General features: G+C 44.2%; 1 protein-coding gene across 2 annotated transcripts in view; it reads right to left on the bottom strand.

Moving 5' to 3' along the window:
- The window catches only part of ARHGAP15 (Rho GTPase activating protein 15), a 724,185-nt gene that overhangs the window by 366,609 nt on the left and 333,427 nt on the right, over window positions 1–24,149 (bottom strand). For both annotated transcript variants that reach the window (XM_088474917.1, XM_088474916.1), the window contains 2 exons: window positions 6,896–6,994; window positions 1,695–1,812 (listed from right to left, as the gene is read on the bottom strand). In XM_088474917.1, coding sequence (XP_088331043.1) covers window positions 1,695–1,812; window positions 6,896–6,994 — 217 coding nt within the window. The remainder of the gene's footprint in view (window positions 1–1,694; window positions 1,813–6,895; window positions 6,995–24,149) is intronic.

The following is a 24,149-nucleotide window of genomic DNA, read 5'->3' as shown; positions in this document are numbered from 1 at the left end:
CCGACTTGCTAGATCTTGTGCGGCTAAGCCTAACATGCACAGACACGCAGACAATTATTAGAAAAAAAGACAATTGATTTTAATTTTATTTATGATCTAGAACTTGGCCCCAGAGCACAGATTGATCACGACTGGAGTAGGACAGCACTAGCTTGCGTTGCCGACTTGCTAGATCTTGTGCGGCTAAGCCTAACACGCACAGACACACAGACAATTATTAGAAAAAAAGACAATTGATTTTAATTCTTTTTATGCTCCAGAACTTGGGCCCAGAGCACAGTTTGATCACGACTGGAGTCGGGCAGCACTAGCTTGTGTTGCCGATTTGCTAGATCTTGTGCGGCTAAGCCTAACACGCACAGACACGCAGACAATTATTAGAAAAAAAGACAATTGATTTTACTTTTTTTTATGCTCCAGAACTTGGGCCCAGAGCACAGATTGATCACGACTGGAGTCGGGCAGCACTAGCTTGCAACTTGCGTTGCTGGCTGGATCTTGTGCAGCACTGCGGTTAAGCCTAACACGCACGCACACACACACACACAGAAAAAAATAAAAGACACTTTGATTTTTTTTTTTACTATATATATATATTTTTTTTTTAGTCCAGACCTTGGGCCCAGGTGGACACAGCACCAGCCCAGATGTATCTGCAGTTCTGCACCAGTCCAGATGGACACAGAAGACAGCACCAGCACCTCTCCCAGCCCTACACTACCCACCCTCCCTGTTCAGTCTCCACAGCTGGAGTGAAATGGCGTCCGTCGCGTGGTCCCTTATATACTACATTGATCATAGAGATGAAAGCTCGCGAACCACGAGATTTCAGACTCTATCGTTTTGCCTCGGTTTCGAGATACAAGTCAGGCGGGAAACTCTGAGCCTGCTCGGATCCGACTCGGTTCTGCTAAATTCGTGTGGGTTTGGATCTCTGGAAACCGAACCCACTCATCTCTGCCATTAATTAATTTTAATGCTATTAATTAATAGACTATTTTGAAAACCATAAAGTGTACCAGTCATCCTCATATAAATCTAACATCTGCACATTTGGACATGTAACTAACTATCCCTTAGCAGCAGAGAGGTCTTTGCCCACTTTTTTTCTAATCTCTTAATTTTTAAGTTATAGTTCAACTTCAAGTAATAGATTAGCTAACAGTATATAGCATTTGGTAATCAGTACAGTGGCAACAATACAAGTATTTTGCATGAAGCTAATAGCGAGCTAAATTAAAATGACAAGTGTGTTATATGGATGTTTTATATATATATATATATATATAATTATATATATATATATATATATATATATATCATGGGATAAAATACAACCAATGAGGAGGGGTATAAGGGGTACTGAGGATGACTAAGGGACAGGGGGAAGATTTTGTAGGAAAGGGAATCAGTATTTGGACCTCTAATTAACTATCGAGCCATCTTCTTACTTTTGTGTCTTGTGTTTATTTTTGCAATATTTTTCTGACTCTTCTTTTTTTTGTCTTTTCGGCTAACTCCCATAGGTCATGAGCTGTCACGTAATGAACATAGGCCATATTCTATCACAGAGTCAAAGTTAGCTGAAAAATGTACACTACTAAATATATTACAACGCAAGATGATGATGATGCTTGTCACATACTTTGCAGAAACCATTAGTCAAAACTTAATGATTGATATAAAATACACACCCAGAGACTTTCTTTGTTCATTTTTTTTCTCTTTGGGCTCAGGTCCGTGGTGCAGCAACTCTGCACTGGAAGATTTCCATACATTAACACTCAGAGGGGGAAATAACTGCCCTTTTCCCTGAAAGAAACATGGTAAAATCAGAGCTTATTAGTCACTAGTAGAAAAAGCCACTCAGTCAAAAGCGAAAATCCAATTTCAAGGTGCTATGATGGAAACTTTCCATTGTTAGGGCCAAATTCAATCCTCGCCAATGTCTGTGAAGTGGTTTTGGAATGCAGTGGGGATCATGGGAACACCTGCACTTCACAGACACCATTGTCACAAATTTTCCCCATATAGGGGCCTGGAAAAATCAGTGATGTTAGGCTACCTTGGATGTCCACAGATGAACCTCTTGGCCGTACATTGCCGAGAACTATGGGCCTGATTCAGCACGTATTGCAAGTGTGCAAACACACACAGACGGCCGATGTGTGCAGTCTGCGCATGCGTATGCATCGCAGAGTGCGAACTGCGAAAGATGGGGGAAGCGATCACAGGCAGTACACAGACCCATCGATCAGTGATTGACAGGAAGTGCCATTTAGGGGTGGTGACGGGGGTTGGTCGACAGAACGCAGGCATGGCAGTGCATTCGGATGGCATTTCAGGGGCGTGCCTAATTAAGCCCCTGCGATGGGGATGCAGTCAGGAAGCCGATGGTCGAAATGACGACTGCCAGCTTCCCGACTATCAAATCCCGGCAGGGTACTAATGACAGGCAATGAAATCCCGACGCCTGTCATTAGACCTATGCCGGGAGCCCAACACCCGGCATACTGAACGAAGGTAAGCCAGGTGGCGGGCACGGACAGCCGCGGGGGGGGAGAGTTAGGTGTCAGGGATCCCGGGGGGACTTAGGGTTAGGCACTCCCCTGGGAGGGTTAGAATTAGGGTAGGGGAAGGGGAGGTTAGGGTTAGGCACCCCCCGGAGACTTAGGTTTAGGCTGCGGGGACGGGGAGGTTAGGTTTAGGCACTTAGGGGGGTTAGGGCTAGGCACTAGGGGGGGAGGTTAGGGTTAGGCACCCCTAAGGGAGGGTTAGGGGGGAGGGTTAGTAGTACTTACCAAAAACCCCTGTCGGGATCTTCACCCCTGCCGGGTTTCTCAGTTCGGGATTTGAACCTGGGGCCGGCAGTAATACATACCGCTTCCCTGCGATGCCAGATGCAGCCTGAGCTCTCACTGCGTACAGAAAGTTTAGCAATTTCTGAGTGAGGGTCTGGTCAACCACAACTGTGCGTATGGCTCCGATGGTACTCGATTGTATCGATGTTTTTGCTTTCTTGTTAGCTGTTGCGGATGTGAGTAAAGGGAAGGGGGATGCTTTATGTAGTGCTAGGCGTCTGCATATGTTGCTGCGGCGGCATTGCGATTGCATTCATTTGCATATTTTCACAGCGCGTGGGTGCGTACGATTGCAGACTTGCGATCCATGCTGAATCAGGCCCTATATTCCAAAATTAAAATTATTGGTCTACTATATAATATAACCCATAGCAACCAATCAGCAGACTATGGGGAACATGTATCAAGCCTTGAGAGAGCTAAAGTACCAACCAATCAGCTTCTTAGAGATCTATGTTGAAAGCCTAGGAGAGAGATAAAGTGGATGGAGATAAAGTACAAACTGTCACTTTACAGGCTGTGTTTGAAACATGACAGATAGAGATAGGAGCTGAGTGATTGGTACTTTTTCTTTGTCCACTTTATCTCTCTCCAAGGCTTAGTACATAGACAGTTAGGAGTTGATTAGTTGGTACTTTAACTCTGTCCACCTTATCTCACTCCAAGCTTTGGTAGTCTCCCCCCAAAGCTTGATACATCTCTCCCAAAAACAAAGGACACAAACATTATTAGAACAATTGTTTTAGTTTCAGTAGAAGGCAGAATAAAATGTAATGAAAGTGATATGCAAATGCCCTACTAATACAATGAAGATTTTCCTTTTTTCTAATGGAGGGTTTGTATGAAAACTTAGGTGGGCTTTCCATAAGCATCCAGTACCAGGTGTCAGGGGCGTTTTAAGAGAGGAGGGGGCCCGTGTGCAGCCTCCGTTTGGGCCCCCTCCTCTCTGTCAGCGGCTCAGTGCGGCACTGAGCGCTGTAGATTCTGGCTTCATGCCAGAATCTACAGCGGATGCACGGGTCTCGGGGAAAATGGTGCCCACGCCTACTTTCCTGGGGACATCTTTTTTTGCGCGTGCCGCCACCATTTTCCCAGTGAGTGTTTGCTGCTCTGCAGCGCCGGTCCGATGCTCCGGAGCAGCACTTCGGGAATCGGTGGATAGGTAAGTAGGATTACCTGTGGGTGCAGGGTGTGCGGTGTGGGCCCGCCTGGACCCAGGTGCCCGTGTGCACCGCATACCTTGCACCCATTGCAAAGACGCCTATGCCAGGTGGCCAGAATTTTGTTTCTGAACTTGATAAAAGTTATTAAAGAAAAGGGAATTATTTGCATCTTTTGCAGTCACGTTCCATTTTCTTTAAAATAAAAAATGTGTATCAAGCAGTGAAAAGCGTGTAGAAGTGGACCAGTGGAGATGTTGCCCATAGCAACCAATCAGCTTTGAAGTATAATATATCAAGTACATTCTGTAAAAAGTTTCACTGCTTAATACATCACCCCCATGGACATCAATTTATCATGAGCTTTGATCAGTGTTGCAGGGTGTCTTAAACATTTTGCTGCCTGAAGTGGGCACTAAGACGGCCCCCAACATGTGATTTTACTATTCCTACTTCAGCATTTATATATTTGTGCTAACCACACTCTTAACAATATAAAGTTAGGTAAATGATTGTTTGTATTTCTCATGACCACTCATTATGCCAAAGAACTAGACATAATCGGGCTGATGCAGACTTTAAAACAAATGCATAGCATAACTGGGCTGTATTGGGACGTTCTCTAGTAGGCTATGTTTAGAGAACGTAGCCTATGTGCATAAAAACACTTGTTCTATACCAAGTATAGGGCTGGTGCATGTGTGCACTGATAATAATGATGGCTGTGAAGGATGAGCGAGTACCACCAAGACCAGAACTAAGGAAGTGGTGATTGGACTATTTCATGTTATTCTGTAATATACTGCGATCTTGAATCATAAATAAACCCGGGTCACCCAGAGATTCTCCACAATGGCTATGAAACCAAGCAACTAAAGTAGGGATGGTCTCGCTGCAGGTATACTTACAGCTCCTCATATGGGCAAATACATGTATGTAGTTCTGTGCACATGTTCAACTCTCCATCAGCTCCAATCTATACTTGAAGCAATTGCATTATATAGTCATTCTATAAACACATGTATCTGTAACTGTGGGCCTGATTCAGAGATGGCTGCTAAATCTACGGCTGCATCTTTGCACTTTCTGGGATGCTGGCTGCCAATGCCCCATCGCATGCACAGATCGATAGACATGGAAGATGTACGTAAACCATTGGGTTTGTGTATATCTCTGAATTAGGTCCTGTGTGGTCTATGTAATGACGTCTGCCGTAATGAAATCCTTATTGACTCACAAACCTGTTCTGCAATGTTACATGAAAATACAAAGGGGGACATTTATATTGTAAAAACTAGTGCAAAGTGAAACAATAATGTGATACCACCCAGCTGTCCGGATTTAGGCAGAACAGACCCATTCGATACCATGTCCCTCTGTTCTGATCAATGTGTGCAGCATTCAAAACATGGTTTTAGGGTAAGGGAATAGGGCAGAGGGAATGGGTATGATATACCGCCAGCCGCATTGCCGGCGGTTCGATTCCCGTCAGCGGCAGCCCGACAGGAGCAGAGTGCGACGCAGCGGAAGCCCGACAGCGCTGGAAATCCCGATCGGGGATAGGTAAGTATCAACTAACCTAACCCCCCTAACCCACACCCTCCTTAGGGGTGCCTAACCCTAACTTCCCCCCCAAGTGCCTAACCCTAATCCCCCTCTAAGTGCCTAACCCTAACCACCCCCTTCCCCGCTGCCTAAACCTAAGTCCCCCGGGGGGTTGCCTAACCCTAAGTCCCCCCCGGGGGTGCCTAACCCTAACCCTCCCTCCCCCTAGCCTAACCCTAACCCTCCCGGGGGGGTGCCTGACCCTAAGTCCCCCCCGGGAGCCCTAAACCTAACCCCCCCCCCCCGCGGCTGTCCGCTCGCGGCGCCCGGCATCACTACGATCGTGATGCCGGGCGCCGGTCTCCTGGCGTCGCGGAAATGCGGGCGTCTACATCTAGACACCCGGCATTTCACCCTTGCCGGGATAAGACAGTCGGGAAGCCGGCTGCCGGTATATAGGCAGTCGGCTTCCCGATTGCTTCCCGGGCAGAGACAGCTCAGAACAGCCAAAGTGCTGACCCACCCCCCCAGTGATGCAAGGCTACACCTCTTACTGTGCTTTCTTCATCTTAAAAGAGGGGAGATGTGTGCTGTGATGTTGCTCATAGCGACCAGTCAGAAAATGTAATTTTGCAGTTTACAAACTAAAAGCCAGAAAAACTGAAGAAGGTCTATCAGGGATTGACTATATCTGAGCCTGACTGACCTGTTTACAAAGTTGGAGACTGTGATTGCCGACATTCAAGTCAATTTGAAATATTTTGGCTTTTATATTCTTGTAATTGGCAAACATCCAAAACAAACAATGAATGTTGAACACAGTAGTGTTGGCAGTTTGATAAAAAAAAAGGTTATTTTTTTTATTAATAATATTATTATTATTTAAATAATATAAAAATTAACAATGTACATTTTAACAATCAAAAATTGACTGTAACCCGCAAATACCACCTGGAACTTTAATGCTGAGCAGCAAACTTGCAATGCAAGCAGTGACTGCTAGCCAGGAATTTCGAACATACAGTTCCATTCGATAGTCTATGAAATTCGATCGAGCTTTGAACCGGCTCGAAAATGTTCATGTATCTATTTTACACTAGTTTTAATAACTGTTCCACTTTCTCCTTCCCCTCCAGAACTTAACTATTCTAGGGAGCCAAGAAAAGTGACTAATTATCCAAATAATCAAGATATAATTATTTAGTTATTGACTGCTCACTGTATTTGTTTTTTTGTCTGCAAATCTGTCATTTCAGCTACCCACTAAACTATATAAACATGCTATACTTCTAAAAACATTAAAAAAAAAGGAAACAAACGAATACATACCAAGCTGTCAATTGTGTTTCGGATTGCTTGGAACCATTCCTGTATAGTAATGTCTGTGTCTGACTGGAGAAGGATCTCATTTCCCGATACTGTTGTGATCTGGGGAGAAAATTTCATTGTAAGCAAGTGGACTGCTGAAAGATGATTTATTTATACCAAACATGCCTTGTCAGTGGGAACTCCATTATTTCCCTACTATCGAGAAAAAAAGGATTTTCACTCTAAAGTAAATGTACTTATTTTATTGTCACAGTACTTAAATATTGAGGATGGTACTGTGTAAAATAGATGTTAACGCAAAAATAGTTTTTTAATAGAACTAAACAGTTATAGTATTTAATAGTTATACTGTATTTATATTTGTAGTGTATTTGTTTACACAGTACATTTTTTCTGTAAAATATATACAACATAATTAGTAAAAGTGTGTGTACTGTACCTGTGGAGCATTGCGTTAAGAACCCGCCACTCATCAAACATTGTATAATAAGATAGTTGTAAACATTGTTATTGATTATTTTCTGCTGTCTAATGACTGAAAAACTACATTTTAATCAGCTTATCAGCATCTCTAACTATTTTGCTAATGCATGACTAAGCAAAGAAATGAAGGGGAGAGCCAGTGATACTAAACTTCTACTTGTCAGATGAAATCTCTAGCTAACAATTATATAGGTTAGAAACAATTTCAATATATGGTTATTTTTCCACCCAAATTCAGCAGAAAATCATCTTATTATTAATCAAATATAAAAGTATCAATATATTATTTTCAGAGATGTGCGGTTCGGTTCTCCAGAAATCCGAATCCAAGCGAATTACGTGAATCCGGACAGATCGCGGTTCTAATCTCCTGAGAAGAACCGGATAAATCTGAGTCGCGGTTCTGATCTTCCAGCAGTTCTGAATTTGGATTTATAATCTGAATTTCGGGTGTTGCATTGCAAAAATGACATAATTTTAGCTGTTTTTAAAACTTTATCATTTTTTTTTTTAAACCAAGATCCAAAACCAAAACATGTGAGGTTGGTTTTGCAAAACCAAAATTCGACGATGAATCCTGATCCAAAACCAAAACACGGGAGTCAGTGCACATCTCTAACTCTTTTAAAGAATTGTTACAAATCATAAAAATTGTGACAAAGGGCCTCATTCAGAGGGGCACGTAGTGTTGATGCTGCACACAAGCGGCCAATGTTTTCAGTCTCCGCATGCATGCGAGTCTCACTGTGCATGCATTCCGATGGTTGCCGCTCTAAGAAGTACTGTAGAACATATTTGGATGCAGAGAGAGGTAATTTCGGTGGGCGTTTCTGGGTGGCAACAGGGAGTTGGCTAGCCTGGCGTGGGCATTTCATGGTCAGCAACTAAGTTTTAAGACACAGTTCCACTGACACAGGCGGCCATGTTCAGAGTGAAATTCTGCACCTCCATAGAGCTAATGCAATATCTGATGGAGTGACCAATGTTGCATCTTAATAGTTATTAATGCCATGTCATTAGCATAAAGATTCAGTTGTGCTGCAGAAAAGGCACAGTTGCAGCTGCAATAGCGTGTAACTCCTAATCAGGCCCAAATTGTGCAGGATCAGATGAGAAATTGAAGGGAAGGAAAGTGATATGTGCCTAACCCCAATATTGGATATCACTCTACTTTCCTTCAATTTCGCATCTGACCCTGCACAATTTGGGTCTGCTGATAATTTTGCTGACAAGCTTGGAGACAGTGTCCGACATTACGGTGTGTCTTGCCGCACACTGGTCCCTATGAGCGCACGCCTATGATGTACCCTGTGACTCACAAGCTACATTATCACTGTTCACTTTTAAAAATAAAATAACCATAACCTCAGGTAAGAAATAAAATATGAAGTAGATACTACTTGGGCATGGGTGGAACCATCCGCCTGAGGTGACCTGGTCTTTCCACAGATGACAAAACAAGAATATAAACAGGAATTGTGGCAGGTTCTCTTTGTGGCAGGTTCTTATACTTGTCTTATATCTGGTCTAACAAGAGAAAGATGGGTAGATCTACTAAGAGATAAAGTGGAGAGAGAGATAAAGTACCAACCAATCTGGTAATTCATCTCTCTCCACTTTATCTCTCTCCTATGCTTAGTATATCTACCCCAGAATGAGATCATTCCACAAAGAGAAGGGGATAGAAAACATACAAAGACAAGACTGATTTATTACTTTACTTGTTGTGTATTCAATTTTTGTCTTGATTGGATAACTTCAGTTCTTATTTTACTTAAAAAGAGAGTGACTTAAAGACGGTTCTTGAGTCATAGGTACATATTGTAGTTGCTGAAATTAAGCCTGTGTGCACTTTTCTGTATGAAGCTTTAAGAAGTAATGGAAAATGTGATAATGATTGTAATTAGCTTAAAAGTAATGAAAAATCATATCATAGATATTGCAAAGGATTCAAGTCACTTTTAAAAGAGCAGCCTTGTTATATATTAATACATAAAACCTTTGTAATGTACAGACAGTCTCCATTTTCTTTCTCACAGATTAGCTGTTGCTATTTTTATCTTTTCAATTTGGCTCTTAATTGTACCATCACAGCTCTGTCAGTCCATATTCTAAGTGCTAAAATTAACACAAATGTAATAATACTGAAAACTAAGGATGTCTACAAAAAAATATGTTAATATACAAACATTCTATACCGTGAAGTGGCTCGTGCCAGTAGACCATTTAACTATACAGCATACATTCAGAATTACTATGAGAACAGTTCAAGCTAAATATACCCTGCTCTGTTCTTGGCATAACTTCCACTCCGTATTACTTGGCATCTGTTTTTCAGGAAAGTACTTTTTTTTTGTTAAATATTGTTTTTAAACAAACTTTTAAAGCATGAAAAAAAGTATATATAGTGACAGATTTTAAGTCGAGTAGTTGCGTTAAATCATACTACAGTAAACACATGGTGAGCACAATGACACTGGTGGGCACAACGACACTGGCCGCTGGTCTCAATACTGACATCCGAATCCTGACAAGGGGCTTAAGATAGGCATCGAAGTACCGACGACCATCTTAATCCTGACACCGGAACGCTGAAGGATGCCAGCCTGAACGAGGTATGTCCGGGGCGCCCCCTTAGCGTTAGCCGCGGGGGGGGAGAGTTAGACTTAGGGAGCATAGCGGGGTTAGAGTTAGGTTTTGGGGGGGTGGTTAGGGACCCCTAGGGGGGAAGGTTAGAGTTAGGCACCCGAGGGGGGAGGTTAGGGTTAGGCACTAAGGGGGAAGGTTAGGGTTATGCACCACTAATGGAGGGTTAGGGGGGAGAGGGGTAGGGATAGGGTACTTACCTGCCCTGTCGTTATTTTCTCCCTATTGGCTGCCGGCGTCGGGATATGAACCTATTCAGCTGCCGGGACTTCATACCAATTCCAACATATGGGAGCACTACTAAACAGAGTAAGTTCCTTTACCTCTCTTTCTAGTGATACTGATGTCACAGAGTGAGCTCAACACAGTCACACAGTCTATGTAGCAGACTAGTGTGTGAAGGTTGGTGATGACATACAGCACTCTAAAGGGGCTAATTCTGAGTCGCAACATTAGTATCAGTGCTAGTATCAGCCCTTCCCCTGGTGTACAAGCATGTGCTGCACCATTGAAACTTGCACCAGCCCCATGCTCTCTGTCAAGAGTATGGCCTTCAATGTCGGCGAGTAAGTGTCTGAGTGATGTCATTGAGGGAATACAATCCGGTAAGGTGGTCCATCAAAGGCTTCACCATTGATGGTACCATTGATTTCTACCATCTGTTATAGAAATCCATTGAAGGAAAGCCATCGATTAATATCACTAATTAGGATGTTGCACACTTATGGCCTGATACAGAGACTTACATTAGTGGCACCGACGCTGTGTCTTTGTATACAATGGCTGTGCTAAAATATGTAAAAGCTGCAGGAGGCGTCTTAAGTAAAAAGTCCACTGCCGGCTTCTGTGATCTGATGGCTGTTCCAAAGCAGCATCGGATCCTCTGCATGAACAGTTTATTCAGGATGTCCGGCAAAATCACGCTGCCGGCACCAGTGAAGCTGCATCCAAGGACGCAGCCACTGGCTTCAGCATGCCCAGAACACAGGGCTAACACTCATGCTGCAGCTTTTGGGGCACTGTGACCAACTTCGGCTCCTGCGCATATCATTTAACGTCAGAGATTTGCGTAAATATCGGAATCTCTGAATCAGGCCATTAGAGCGGGACACTGTAAAGTCAATAATGTCTAAGGGCCAGATTCAGAGATGTACAGTAATGCCACCACAGCTGTGAATTTGTATGCAGCAGCTGTGCAAAAATATGGATACGCATATTGAGACGCCCAACAGCAGCTTCACAAATCCAAGCGACTGCAATCAAAGAGTCAGTTGGGTCGCAGATCAGTCGATTATCAGACTTCTGAGCAGCTCTATGGTCACAGATTAACCTCGGGAACTGAGACGCCGAAGCCATTTTCACTGCAAACGGATTACAGTTGTAGACAGAGACAACGAAAACAGTTGTGACACGCCTGCGTTTGAGTTGCCACCTGCCCGTTACTGCTCACAAATGGTCCCTACCTGTCAATCATTTTGCAAATAAATTCTAACTGTGAGCGACATCGGTAATTAAACTTGACACATGCGCAGTGCGACTCAAACACATGCAAAGATTACCGATAATCGCTCAAACTGCATAAACATCTGCATTGCATCTCTGAATCAGGCCCTGACACAAGCAGTGCTGAGTGCTGTTGCTGTAAGAGATGCTGTGAGGTTAGCCAGCCAGTCAAAGCCATCATAGTTTTGATTGGTTAGCTCCGCTTACAGCATCTCTGAGCTCAGTATATTGGTTAGTTCTGCCTCTGATATAAGCTCCTAGGAGACAAAAGCTCAGTGGCAGAGCCGGACTAGTAACAGATGTAAAAGAATGTAAACATTGCTGTCTCACACCATCGGAGCTCAGCAAAAATGGTAGAGAAACAATGAGGCCCTCATTCAGTGGCGGTCGGAGGATGCAAGCGGTCGCACAGAAACTGGACGGCCGCTTGCATCCTGACCGGCCGCCTCTGTTTCGGTCGTTAGGCTGTGGGTTTACACCCACAGCTCTAACGACCGCTAGGGTGATGGTCGCGATGGTCATAGACCATCGCGACCATCGGGGCTTACAACGAGACCCTAGGGCAGGGTCTCACTTGTCGTAAGCCCCAGAGAGCTTCTGGCTCTGTCAGAGCCAGAAGCTCTCCACTGACATCACTAGTGATGTCAGTGGGGCCTCCCCCAAAACGGCAGGCGTTCCCTTTGGAACGCCTCCGTTTGGGCTGCCACCCCCCCGGCCCTCCTTCCAAACGGGGCGAGCTGTCAATCAACATCGACAGCTCGCCCCCTTTGGAAAGAGACCCGCTACGACCGGCGCTGTCGGTCGTAGCGGGTCTCACGCATGCACATGAAGGAGCCGGCTCCCTCGTGCGCATGCGCACTGGACAAGCGTCGGGGCGGCCGTGCGGTCGTAGACCGTACGGCCGCCTCTGAATAAAGCCCTGAATCTCCACCATTGATGGCAAAACCATCGCCCATCTATAATGGACCATCGATGGTTGCTAGCAATCAAAGGATGATGGCCATCCCAGTGCAGTCACACAGGGCCTGATTCAGAGATGAATGCAGTGTCGATGACGCACGCAAGCAGCCACTGTTTTCAGTCAGCTACACTGAGCATGCACCCTGATGGTTACCGCCAAAAGCCACATAATTAATTTGGATGCAGAGAGAGGCAATTAAGTGGGCTTTTCTGGGTGGTAACAGCATGGTGGCTAGCCATATGGGTATACAGGGGTGTATCTAGGATCCGAGCGCCCCTGACATTGTAATGGACAGGCGGCCCCCTCCCCCCATAATTTCAGGCAATGCCTCCAGTAGTAGTCCACCCTATGCATTGCCCCAGTAGTAGTGCCCCCCTATCCTGTGTCCCCAGTAGTAGTCCCCCCTATACAGTGCCCCCAGTAGCGGCCACCACCCCCATACAGTGCCCCCAGAAGTAGTCCCCCCTATGCAGTGCCCCCAGTAGTAATCCCCCCTATGCATTGGCCCCAGTAGTAGTCCCCCTTTGCTGCATTGTCCCCAGTAGTAGTCCTCCCTATACAGTGCCCCCAGTAGTAGTCCCCCCTATACAGTGCCCCCAGTAGCAGCCATCCCCCCATAAAGTGCCCCCAGTAGCGGCCACCCCCCATAAAGTGCCCCCAGTAGTGGCTACCCCCCCATAATGTGCCCACAGTACCGGCCACCCCCTATACAGTGCCCCATAGCTACAGTCCACCACCCCCCGTGCTGTGCTAGAAAAAAATACAACTTACCTGCATCCCCGCTCCTGCCAATGACAGCCGCTGTCCGCTCCTCCCGGCCCGCTCTGCACTATGGGAGAGACGTCATGATGTCTCTCCCATCTCCCATCAGGACGCAGCAGCCAATGAGAGTCTGCCTGACTCTCATTGGCTGGCTGCTATGTGTTTGTTATTCTGTAGGGCAGACCACCATCTCTGCAGTCTGCACTACACTTGTGGGTCCCAGGGGAACACCAGGACTCCTGGTACTAGTCCTGGCCTGATTCCACCCCTTGGCTGCTGGTGGCACTGCCAGATGGCGCCCCCCTTTGGCCGGCACCCCTGGCAAGTGCCATCCTAGCCAATGGGTAGAAACTCCCCTGTGGGTATGTCACGGTCATCAGCTGCGTCTTTTACTGCAGTTCTACTATCACCGGTAGTCATGTTCAGGTGCATAACCTGCACCTCCATAGGGCTGGTGTAATGTTTGATGGTACGATGGATGATGCGCACAGCAGGTGGACATCTCTGCACACAGTCTATTGACCACGGTATTAGCATAAAGAGGCAGTTGTGTAAAATATGCAGTTGCAGCTGCACCTCTGAATCAGGCCCACAGTCTTTGAACCAAGTTGATGTATTTTTAGAAGCCAGACTACCACTCAAGGTCAAATTACTGCTTGTGTTCTGGATTCATCGTATTATGTAATATGACACCTCTCCATGGGATACAGTCAATATCCCAACACATGGGATACCGTGGCTTAGAATACCGGCGCCGGAATACCGACACCTGCCAGAATCCTGGCGCCGGCAATGCATCCTGACCGCCAGCATCCTGTAGGTAAGTAGCAGGGTTAGGGGGAGGTTTAGGGGATAGGGTTAGGCACTAGGGGGAGGGTTAGCATTAGGCACTAAGGAGGGAGGGTTAGTTTTAGGGTGTGGGGAGGGTGAGATTAGGTTTAGGCACTGGGGGGGAAGTTAGGTTTAGGCACCAGGGAGGGAGGGGTAGGAAGAGGGGGACGGTTAGGATACCGATTGAAAGGTGTCGGCAACCTTACCCTATCAGGATGCCGCTATCGGGATTCTGACCGTCAGGGTCCCGAGCACCGGCATGCCATACCCAACCCCAAAATGGTATTTTTTGTCCCTCTTGTGGGTAAAAAGACTACTTATGAAGCTATTAAAAAATACTTTGTTGCCCATCAATGAACAAAAGATTCATTTGAGATAAGTGTTTAGCATGATATAAAAGCATCTTAAAGCTGATGTCACATGGATTCTTTGTATATGTGTCTTTTAACTTTCTGAACTTTTCATTGACACTCTCTGTTTACCTGCATGTCACATGCAGTATAAGCAGTAACTTGAATGCTGCCTTCCTCCAATGTGTGCACAAAGGGTCCTTTTAACATGAGGTTTATTATGCTAAACATCCCCAAGTTTTCACAATTATTTCTCATATAACACTTGTAATGTTTAACTCCTTCATAATCAGATCATTATAAATCTTTGTGACCAAACCAAACTTAATAGGTTTGCTATGTGTAAACTGAGAATATTTTTGTAGACTGTATTAACCCTGCTCATTTATGCAAGTGGTAAGTGTTCATTGCCATGAAAAAGATTACTAATGTGGGGAAATATTATAGGAAAGGGACAGAATTTTCCATCATAAAAACAGGGGAAAACCCACTAGAACAATATGCCCCAGGCTATACTCAATGCCTAAAACATCACTCCTGTTAAACCTACTTGAACACAGACAGAAGGACGGAGAGAAAGGCGGACAAGCGGATACGCAGAATAAATATCATGTAAATATTAAGTCAAAGACAGCAAAACTTAATTATTTATATTGAAGATAACATTTGTATTAAAAATTAAAATAATTCTAACTATTTTAAATGATCCTCTTCTGTTTAACAGAGAGCGAAAAAATATAGAACTATTTTTTATCTGACAGCAAAACAGTTAAAATACATTTGAACTGAGACAATTACATCTAGAGGATTAATGCTGAAGACATTTGTATGATTTCTTCTGTGTACATTTCTTAGTGCAGCTCTCATCTTCAGAGTAGCCGGCTAAGGCAGCTTTTAAAAGACTTCTACTGCTCTCTACAGTTTAAAAGCGTCCACTTCTTAATCACATATGATAATATACTTTGTTTTCCTGCGTTGCAGTCAAAGCCGGTCCACATTGTTTGGCTGCTAAATCCTTTTTTTCTTTTTAGTGTTTAGCTTTCTTTAGCTTACTTTTATAGATTGACTTGCCTGCTTCTCTGATAAATGAGCCTTGGAACAGTTCAGTAAAGCATATTTACACTTTGTACTAGGAAAATTTCAACACCCTTGGGGAAAGGCTTCTGTAGAGGCTGTTAGCTTTGAGTCTAGCCAGTGATTGACCAATTTGTGATCATAGATGTAAATGATCTATAACTGACAACAAGAGCAAATAGTTGTGCATGGAATTGTTCTGGAGCCTTGGATGCGAATGTGAAACTTGTTCTTTCCTGGTACGAACATACTGGGATAGCGACATAAAAATAAAGTAAAACATATCTGCATGAATATGAGAAATCATAGAACTGTCAGCTTTGATTTGTATCACAATCTGCTTTAGTTAAGCTCTTCTTAGCACATGTAGCACTTAAGGCATATTCCGGCATAAATATGCAATTTTCTCTGTAATCTCGATTTGTAAAGTGAATACAGGAATCCAAAACCGACCTACTGTAGGTGTTTTGCTTGCTTTTAAAAAAAAAATTGCCATTTAATCTTTTATGAACATATTTCCACATATAACTAAATCTAAACATAGAAAATCTAGGGTAATAATTAAAAAAGCAGAATAAAATGTTAATGTCAATTATCAGAAAACAGAACAAAAATTTAATTTTGCTTTTCATTATTTAATGCACCTGCTGAGTTTGTAGGTAGTTTTTAGGCCTTTGGAAAGAAAAATAAGTTTACACCATAATTTGAGAACACATTCATTATAAAATATTTACACCTTCTGTCTTGGCTTGTAACTATTTTCACTTTATGTTTTGAGCTGTTAATGGAGTTTTTATGTAAATCTATCTGTGTGATAACTATAAACTATAATAATTATAATAATGATTGGAGGTATATGTCACAATTTTAGATATGACCTGCATTGAGCATGTCGTAGCAATGTCTGGTAAAATGACATTAAATTATGTTATATACACTATTATTGTTATATAAGACTTTTTTTTTACAGTAATCTCTAGTATATACTGTAGTTGCAGAAATTCTACTTATTACAATTTACTCATTAATTGACCTTATTGCATGTTTTATAACAACAGAAATGAGAGGGGAAGAGGGATTATTACACAACTCAAGTCTTGTAGTCACTATTTTGAAATTAAAATGTTTTTCTCTCTATTTGGTGATTTGGAATCACTGTGTGTGTCTCCAACAGAAATCAGGTCTCACTTGCTGCACTCACTCAATTATGCTAGGCTCATGTGCCCAGTAAATATATATACACCATCAGCTAATTAACCATAATGCAGATATCTGTTGCTTTGAAGGAAATGGGAAAGCAACAAGATACTGAGGTTGAGGGGGGTACATTTACAGGGATGATGTCAACTACAGCTCAAACATGTAGGGCCTTTTATTAAATAATGATTATGTTAATAATCTTCTGTACATAAACAAGAATGGTGTATATACTAATGCTTGATAAACAATTAGCGCAGTATTTTTTATTATTATTTGACAGGTAAATTGATCCACAAGTTTAACACTATAGAGATATTTTATACTCTGGCTAAATGTCTGCATCAACACCTGCAGATTGTAAGAACAAACACAGTCTAAAATGAAATGCTAAAAAGAGTAAAATAAATCAGTAAATACTGTATAACAATTATTTGTCTTTTGATTATTTAAATTTGCAAAGCTCAAATCTATTTATTTTATGTGATATTCTGAAACTTTTATGTAGCTGAGCAAATATCGGTAGATAAGGTCAGAAGAGTAGTTATTTTATGACTTCATTGAACAGCTGGACTACATCCGGTCTGGATCTATAATGTAAGTGGCAGGATTGTACAGTGCGTGGCCATTATAGGACCATTCCCCCAATACCTGCATCCTATGCCAATGCAGTACTTCCATTATTCTATATATTGGAATATATATATAAAATATACCCTCAGAAGCCGCAGCACGCCTATACCGCGTTAGGGCATGGATTGAAGATGCTATTCCCACCTGATCCGGCATCTCTGGTGTCCGTCTCCTTGCCTGAGGTGGTATAGGCGTGCTGCTGCTTCCGAGGGTGTCAGCGGTATGCAGTTTGATCCCGGAGGTGAAGGTGCGACTGTTGAGAGCTTTGCCTGGGTCTTAAGTGTACAAAGCAAGTAGTAACCAGCCCACTCCATGAGATATTTGGTACGAGTTCACCTGACTGGTTCCCATTTTACTATATATGTATGTGAATAAAACTTTTAGGTACTCTTGTGTGTGCCCGAAAGGGAGCGTGGTCATGATAAAAGGGGCGTGTCATTAATATGCACCCACTTTCCATCACTCTTGGGGGTGTGCCCGGCACTTACGGACATACTGGGTTATCCTCAAACTCTTATCTCTATGTGAATAGATATATTCTCCGGCGGTGTCCCATGGTTGAGGACAGCACCCACCATGATGTTTTAGCGGGGCGCCGCAAAAAGGGCAGGGCACATTCTGCCCCTTTAAAATCGGACAGGGCGTGGCACCCCGCTAAAACAGCCTAGCGAGAACGCTAGGTGTGTGTCTGGTAAAGCAGCCACTTGCATTGACACGCTCAGGACACTACCCATAACATGCACACTAAACAGTCCATTTTTGCATGCGCTAATAGCCACCTCCCAGTCACTGCCCAGAAACACCCATCACGTTTTCACTACATTTCTGATACCATCTGACCCAAAAGCAACAGCGTCTTTGTGCGCACAATCTGTGTAACACATGTACCACACATAGGGGATTTCTGATATATTTGCACATGCGCAATTGTGAATAATCACTCAAATAAGTGAACGTCAGCTTTGCGTGAGGACTGTGTGCAGCACAACACACTTGCCCTCTGCAAACTTGACTGAATCCTTTGTCTTCTAGGGGATTTGTGGAGATAGAGTTGATCCCCAAATCTAGTATGAATAATGCTTTCTGGATGTATGTTACAACGGTTTCACCTTTAATTCTCAGGTGTACTGTGATTATCCTGACTTTCGTTGCTGTAAGGACTTTGCCTCCGATCCTACAGTATGAATGATATAGGGTCAAACGTGCTCAAGGATGTAAACCATTCTTGATTGCAATTGAAGTGACTTGTAGCTCCTGAGTCAATGTACCAGCAATCTTTCCTATGACTGTCGGTGATATAGATAGCTAACTCGTTTCTTTTTTCACAATTCTTTTGCGCGCCACTTGAGTCTCTCATGTCTTTTGTTCCACTTTGTGACATATAAAACACTTGTAATTAGGTGTTTTGCATTCAGTGTCCTCATTCGTGAGTAAAGCAGAACTCTCAGCATTTACCTCAATCGGTATGGGTTTTTGAAACTATAAGCAGCTTAACCCTCAAAATCTCTGTTCATAACTTGGTCACACAGAATTCCAAAGCCTAAGAAATAAAATTCCAGCATTGCCATTGCAACCTTCTTCTTGTCCATCTGGACTCTTACAGATGTCAGTTGCTGAGATATGGACAACATATTGTCAATGTACTTTTTCATGTCTCTGTATGCATTCAGTTTGGTACCATACAGTGTGCGCCTCATGTTTATCCCCCTCATTAGACCTTTACCTCTATATGCTGCCCGTAGGGTTATCCAACACTTTCCTGTGAATTATAGAATACACGTGCTGTTCTGCAGATAGGCCAATCGTGATTATATTCACTTCATCAGGATTTGAATTGTCACCTAGATCATTTGTAATCTTCCACAACATTTTTCGCTTTAGCTGCACTGCCATAGCGAATGTTTTACATGCTTATGCTAGCTACTGCACTATGGGCCTGATTCAGACCCACTCGCGAGCGGCTGTCTGCTCGCAAGTGGGTCGATGGTCTGCACTGAGCATGCGCACGATGGAGGGAGCTCCGTCGTGCGCATGCGCCAGACACGACGAGCGAAGGACTTTCCTTCGCTCGTTGTGTCCGATCAAAGGGGGCGTGCTGTCAATGTTGATTGACAGCACGCCCCCTTTGGTGGGCGTGCCGGGGGCGTGCCTCCCTGCCGGGGGCGTTCCCACGGGAACGCCTCCCGTCAGAAGCCGGCCCACTGACATCACTAGTGATGTCAGTGGGAGTGATTTTGGCTCTGATAGAGCCAAAATCACTCCGGAGCTTGCGGTTGAAAACCTCAACCGCAGGCTCCGGCTCGCAATTTCGATGGTCGCGATGGTCACGACCATCGCGGCCATCAAAATGCACGCTCGTATAGCCTGTGGGTGGTGACCCACAGCTATACGAGCATCCAGGAGGACGCTCCATGAAAATGGAGCCCGGCCCTCATTCAGAGTGTGCACTCTGCTCAGAGCGTACGGCTCTGAATGAGGGCCTATGTATTTTCTGTCTTGACTCAAATAAAGAACTTTTCTTTATTCTTCACACTTGTGGTACTGGGCTCATAACCTATTGGTATAACATATTGGTAGAACCTGTTTGGTAGAAAATGTTTGATTACAATAGGTGTCAGTGTAATGTGAAATGTATGTTAGTCCACACAGATGACCTTAACCAGGATAGTGTTTATTTGATAACAGTGGTGGAGCAGTAAGCACAGGGTTTACAGTGATAAACAGGTAATAGCTGTGGCAGCTGTAACAGCAGCAGGTCTCTACAGAGTAGCTAAGTACTGCACATTCATACAGTACTACTGCCCGCTATGCAGTAGCATGAACAGAGTTTGCACATGCTCACTAGCATGGCATTGACGTTATCTCACTGACACATCACTGTACAGGAGAAGACAGGTCTGCCTCCAGACTTCTACACACTCTGTTAGGAGAGACTTCTTCCACAGTCTTGCGGTACCCATACATTTGCACGGAGCGTCCTCTGCTTGCTCTGGCTACTGCTGTAATTTTCCCATCATTGAGTATCCACCCACCGGTTCAGGTGCTCATTTATGATGGGGCACACTCAGAGGTTGGGGGAGGAGGCAGTGGCAGAGGCACGGGGTGCACTGTTACAGGGCTGGGCGTGGTGTTTGTTGTGGCTTTAGGGAGTAGAAGGGTGATAAAATGACTACCAGCTAATTATTCTATTTGGACATTTTTAGTGACTTGTTTGTGGGGATGATTTATGCGCGAAGGATTAAAATTTTCACTAATTTCATGGAACTCTCAAGTCATTTCTGATTAGTAGTATGAGGTATTGCAGGTTGTTTGTGTGCCAGCAGTCACTAGCAGATCAAAGCCTTGGGGTCTATTCTTAGGTCTCTGCAAACTGTGTGTTCAAGCTGCAAAATATCGTCTTTCTCTATTTTTATTCTCTTACTGGTAACATTAATTAAGAAAAAAAATGAATAATGATCATTTCCATCTAGTTTCAAGCCTTTTGTTTGATCATTTATAAAATATGTATTAATGCTTATTGATATGGCTCAGTGAGTAAGAGGCACTGTTAAGGGATGAAAAAAGGCTTAGCTCATTTTTTTCACTAGTGACTGGTTAAACTATTCCTATTAGTTTGGAAATGTCTTTTTTTCTAATTAAATGTTAATGAGATGTTAAATCAAGGTTTTCGCTGCATGTTTTCTGTGATTTTTTCAGTTGGATGTCAAAGATCCTATTATACAATTTACAAGGGTAGTGGACACCCCTGATATGTTGGCCAACATTGCTTCTTTCTCAATTAATGCCACCACAGTTTAACTGGCACTGTTATAAATACCTATGGTGCTACTAACTATGTTACTGAGGAAATAACGGCTGCTGAATTGCCTGCTCACAGTTACCAGAGGCGATACAATCTTTCACTTTCACAGGCACTTGAAAATTCAATGGATATATGGCAAGTCACTGTGAAAACCCAGTAATCCTTCAGAATGTGTTTATAAAAGCTGTACTACTTACATAACCTTTTATGCTTTATTATTGTGCATGCCGTAAACTCACAGAGACTCAGGCATAAACACTGAAACTGCTTTACACATGCCCCATGTAGTACCCTATCATTCTTATGATAAAATACAGTTCTATATAATTATTCCTGCTGACTAGATAATTAATAGCATACTGTAGCCTTGGTCAGTATGTTTTAATACGATTCATACCTTAAAAAAGCAGCAAAAGTGACAGTTTGGAAAATTAAGTGAACAGAAATTGATATATAGAGATCATTTTTTAAACTTGAGGTGTTCTAGTTGTATTGCTTTGCATAGGGACCCTGCAGTGCTCTACAGACTGATGGCAGCAGTGCCTTCACCCACCACTCACACCACTGTCATTGTGTGCCCTATGCACAGTCTGCTATGTAACCTATCTTATTCAAGTGAACACAGGCCCAAAGCACCTCTCCCCCCACCCCTTACCAGTCGTGCTCATGGTGCCACACCTATCTCTTGCATTATGTCAATACATTTTGGTTTTGTTATTGCTCAACTTTAATTTGAGGAATGAAACAAAGTGCAGGTTATTTCTAGGAGTTTTCCTACAGTTTTCATGAAAATTGGTTCAGTAGTTTTTGCTAGAGATGAGGGGGACGGTTCCCCGAGAACCGGACCCACCAGAACTTCGGGGATCCGAGGCAATCCGGGGCGAACTGAGGTGCCCCTTGGATCTCTCCTCCTGCCCCGGATCCCTAATTTAGGTAAAACCTCGCGATCCTCTGTCGGATCTTGAGGTTTTGCCTCGAGCGGCCATTTTTATAAATGCCTTTTCCTTCAATGGGCAAAGCGCTGATTGGCTGACAGAGCCGTCTGTCACGGCTCTCATTCAATCAGCATTAAGCCCATTGAATGCAGGGAAAAAAGAAGATGGCACTGGTTCCTGCGGCCGGCAACCCGACTGCCGACGCGTCTGCTGCCGGCACCCCCCACTGCCGACACACCAGCTGTCAGCACACCCACTGCTGACACCGCCAGCAGCCCCGCTGCTGACACCACTGGCACCCTGCTTGAGAACAACCTTGAACTGCTGACACAGCCAGCAAACCTGCATTGAAGACACCGCTGGTACCCCCGCTCTTCCGACACTGCCGGTACCCTTCACTGAGAACACTGCCAGCACCGCAGCACTTCCATTCCATGTACTGAGGACACTGCCAGCAACCCCCGCACTGCTGACACAGCCAGCAAACCTGCACTTTAGACACTGCTGGTACCCCCGCACTGCCGACACAGCCAGCAAACCTGCACTAAAGACACCGCTGGCACCCCCGCGCTGCCGACATCACCGGTACCCTTCACTGCCATTCCATGTACTGAGGAGGACACCATCAGCAACCCTGCTCTGCCGACACTGCTGTTACAGTAAGTGCACTATTGGTCTATCTAACCCACACTGTATAACACACTGTAACCGTGTTGGAAATTAGAAGCTGAACTGCCACATGTTAGTGCCGCCCACTGTGTCACTTAGCTTAGTCAGCCAGCTAGCTGGATGCAACCTGTTGGTCTTATCTAGATGAAAAAAAATAATATTGTGAGGTGGTCAAAATTGATTGGAAATGATTGGAAATAAATGTTACTGAGGTTAATAATACTGTAGGAACAAAAACAGGCCCATTTTATGTGATTTTAACTGTTTTTATGATATTTTAAGGAAAAATCCAGATCCAAAACCAAAACAGAAAAACAAAACATGGAGGTGAGGTTTTGGCAAAACCAATCCAGATCCAAAACCAAAATACGGGGGTCAGTGCACATCTCTAGTTTTTGCTCCAACTTGGAATAAACAGACAGACACAACGTTCTTATTATAATAGTATGGATACATAATATATATATAAATGAGTTGGGTACAGCGGCGGCTCCCACCCTCTTAGATGAGTGGGGCTACCGTCACCAAGAAGGAGAAAAAAACGCTTGCCGGGTCCCGTCGCCTGCACAATTGATCTGACAGGCGCTGGAACCGGCACATGCACACTAGCGGTGGAGAGCCGTGCATGCGTATATCACTGGCTTCCAAATGGCTGCATCGTCTGCAGCCCCAATGAGCCTGGTAAGGCTGGCGGAAAGGCAGAGTAGCGTCTTCCTACTGGAAGCTGTTCTCTGCTAATAGCAGCCCGGACTGGCAGTCCCAGGGGGCAAGGTCTCTCCCTTTGATACTGCGTGTTGTGTATCTGACTGGCAGGCAGAGCTTCCAGTGGGAACTACTGCCAGTCACAGTGTAGCCAGTGCAGACACAGACTGCACTGACTACACTGAGGGGGCAGATTTTACAGTGGGGGGCTTCAGACCCTAGGTAAAATCTGCCATTGGTTGGTTATGAAATACCGGCAGGGATGCAAGCTGTCAAAATACCGACAGTGGCATCCCGATGCTCAGTATCCCAACAGGGGTCCGTAAGTGTGCTAGCTCTCCCCCTTCTCCCCTAACCCTCTGTTCCTGCATCCTAACCCTAACCCTCCCCCCCACACTCTAACTTACCCTTTTAATGCCTAAACCTAACTCTAGTCCTTGGTGCCTGAATCTAACCCTCCCCCTTAGTGCCTAACCCTAACCCCCCCAATGGTGCCTAAAACCTAACCCCCCCTGCCTGCAGTCTAACCCTAACTTCCCCCCCACCATAGCCTAACCCTAAAGTGGTGCCCAAATGTAACCTTCCCCCCCAAGGCTAACACCTAACCTGGGGCCTGATTCAGAGCCGGACGCAATTAGCGCTAGCTCGTCCAGAAAATAGGGGTGGCTATTCAAATAAACCGTTCGCTCTTTGCGGTCTGTTCACG

The sequence above is a fragment of the Taudactylus pleione genome, unplaced genomic scaffold (genome assembly GCF_031769625.1).
Source record: "Taudactylus pleione unplaced genomic scaffold, aTauple2 ptg000156l, whole genome shotgun sequence".
NCBI lineage: Eukaryota > Metazoa > Chordata > Amphibia > Anura > Myobatrachidae > Taudactylus > Taudactylus pleione.
Note: the sequence above shows the minus strand (reverse complement) of the source record. Positions and strands in the feature narration are given on the sequence as shown.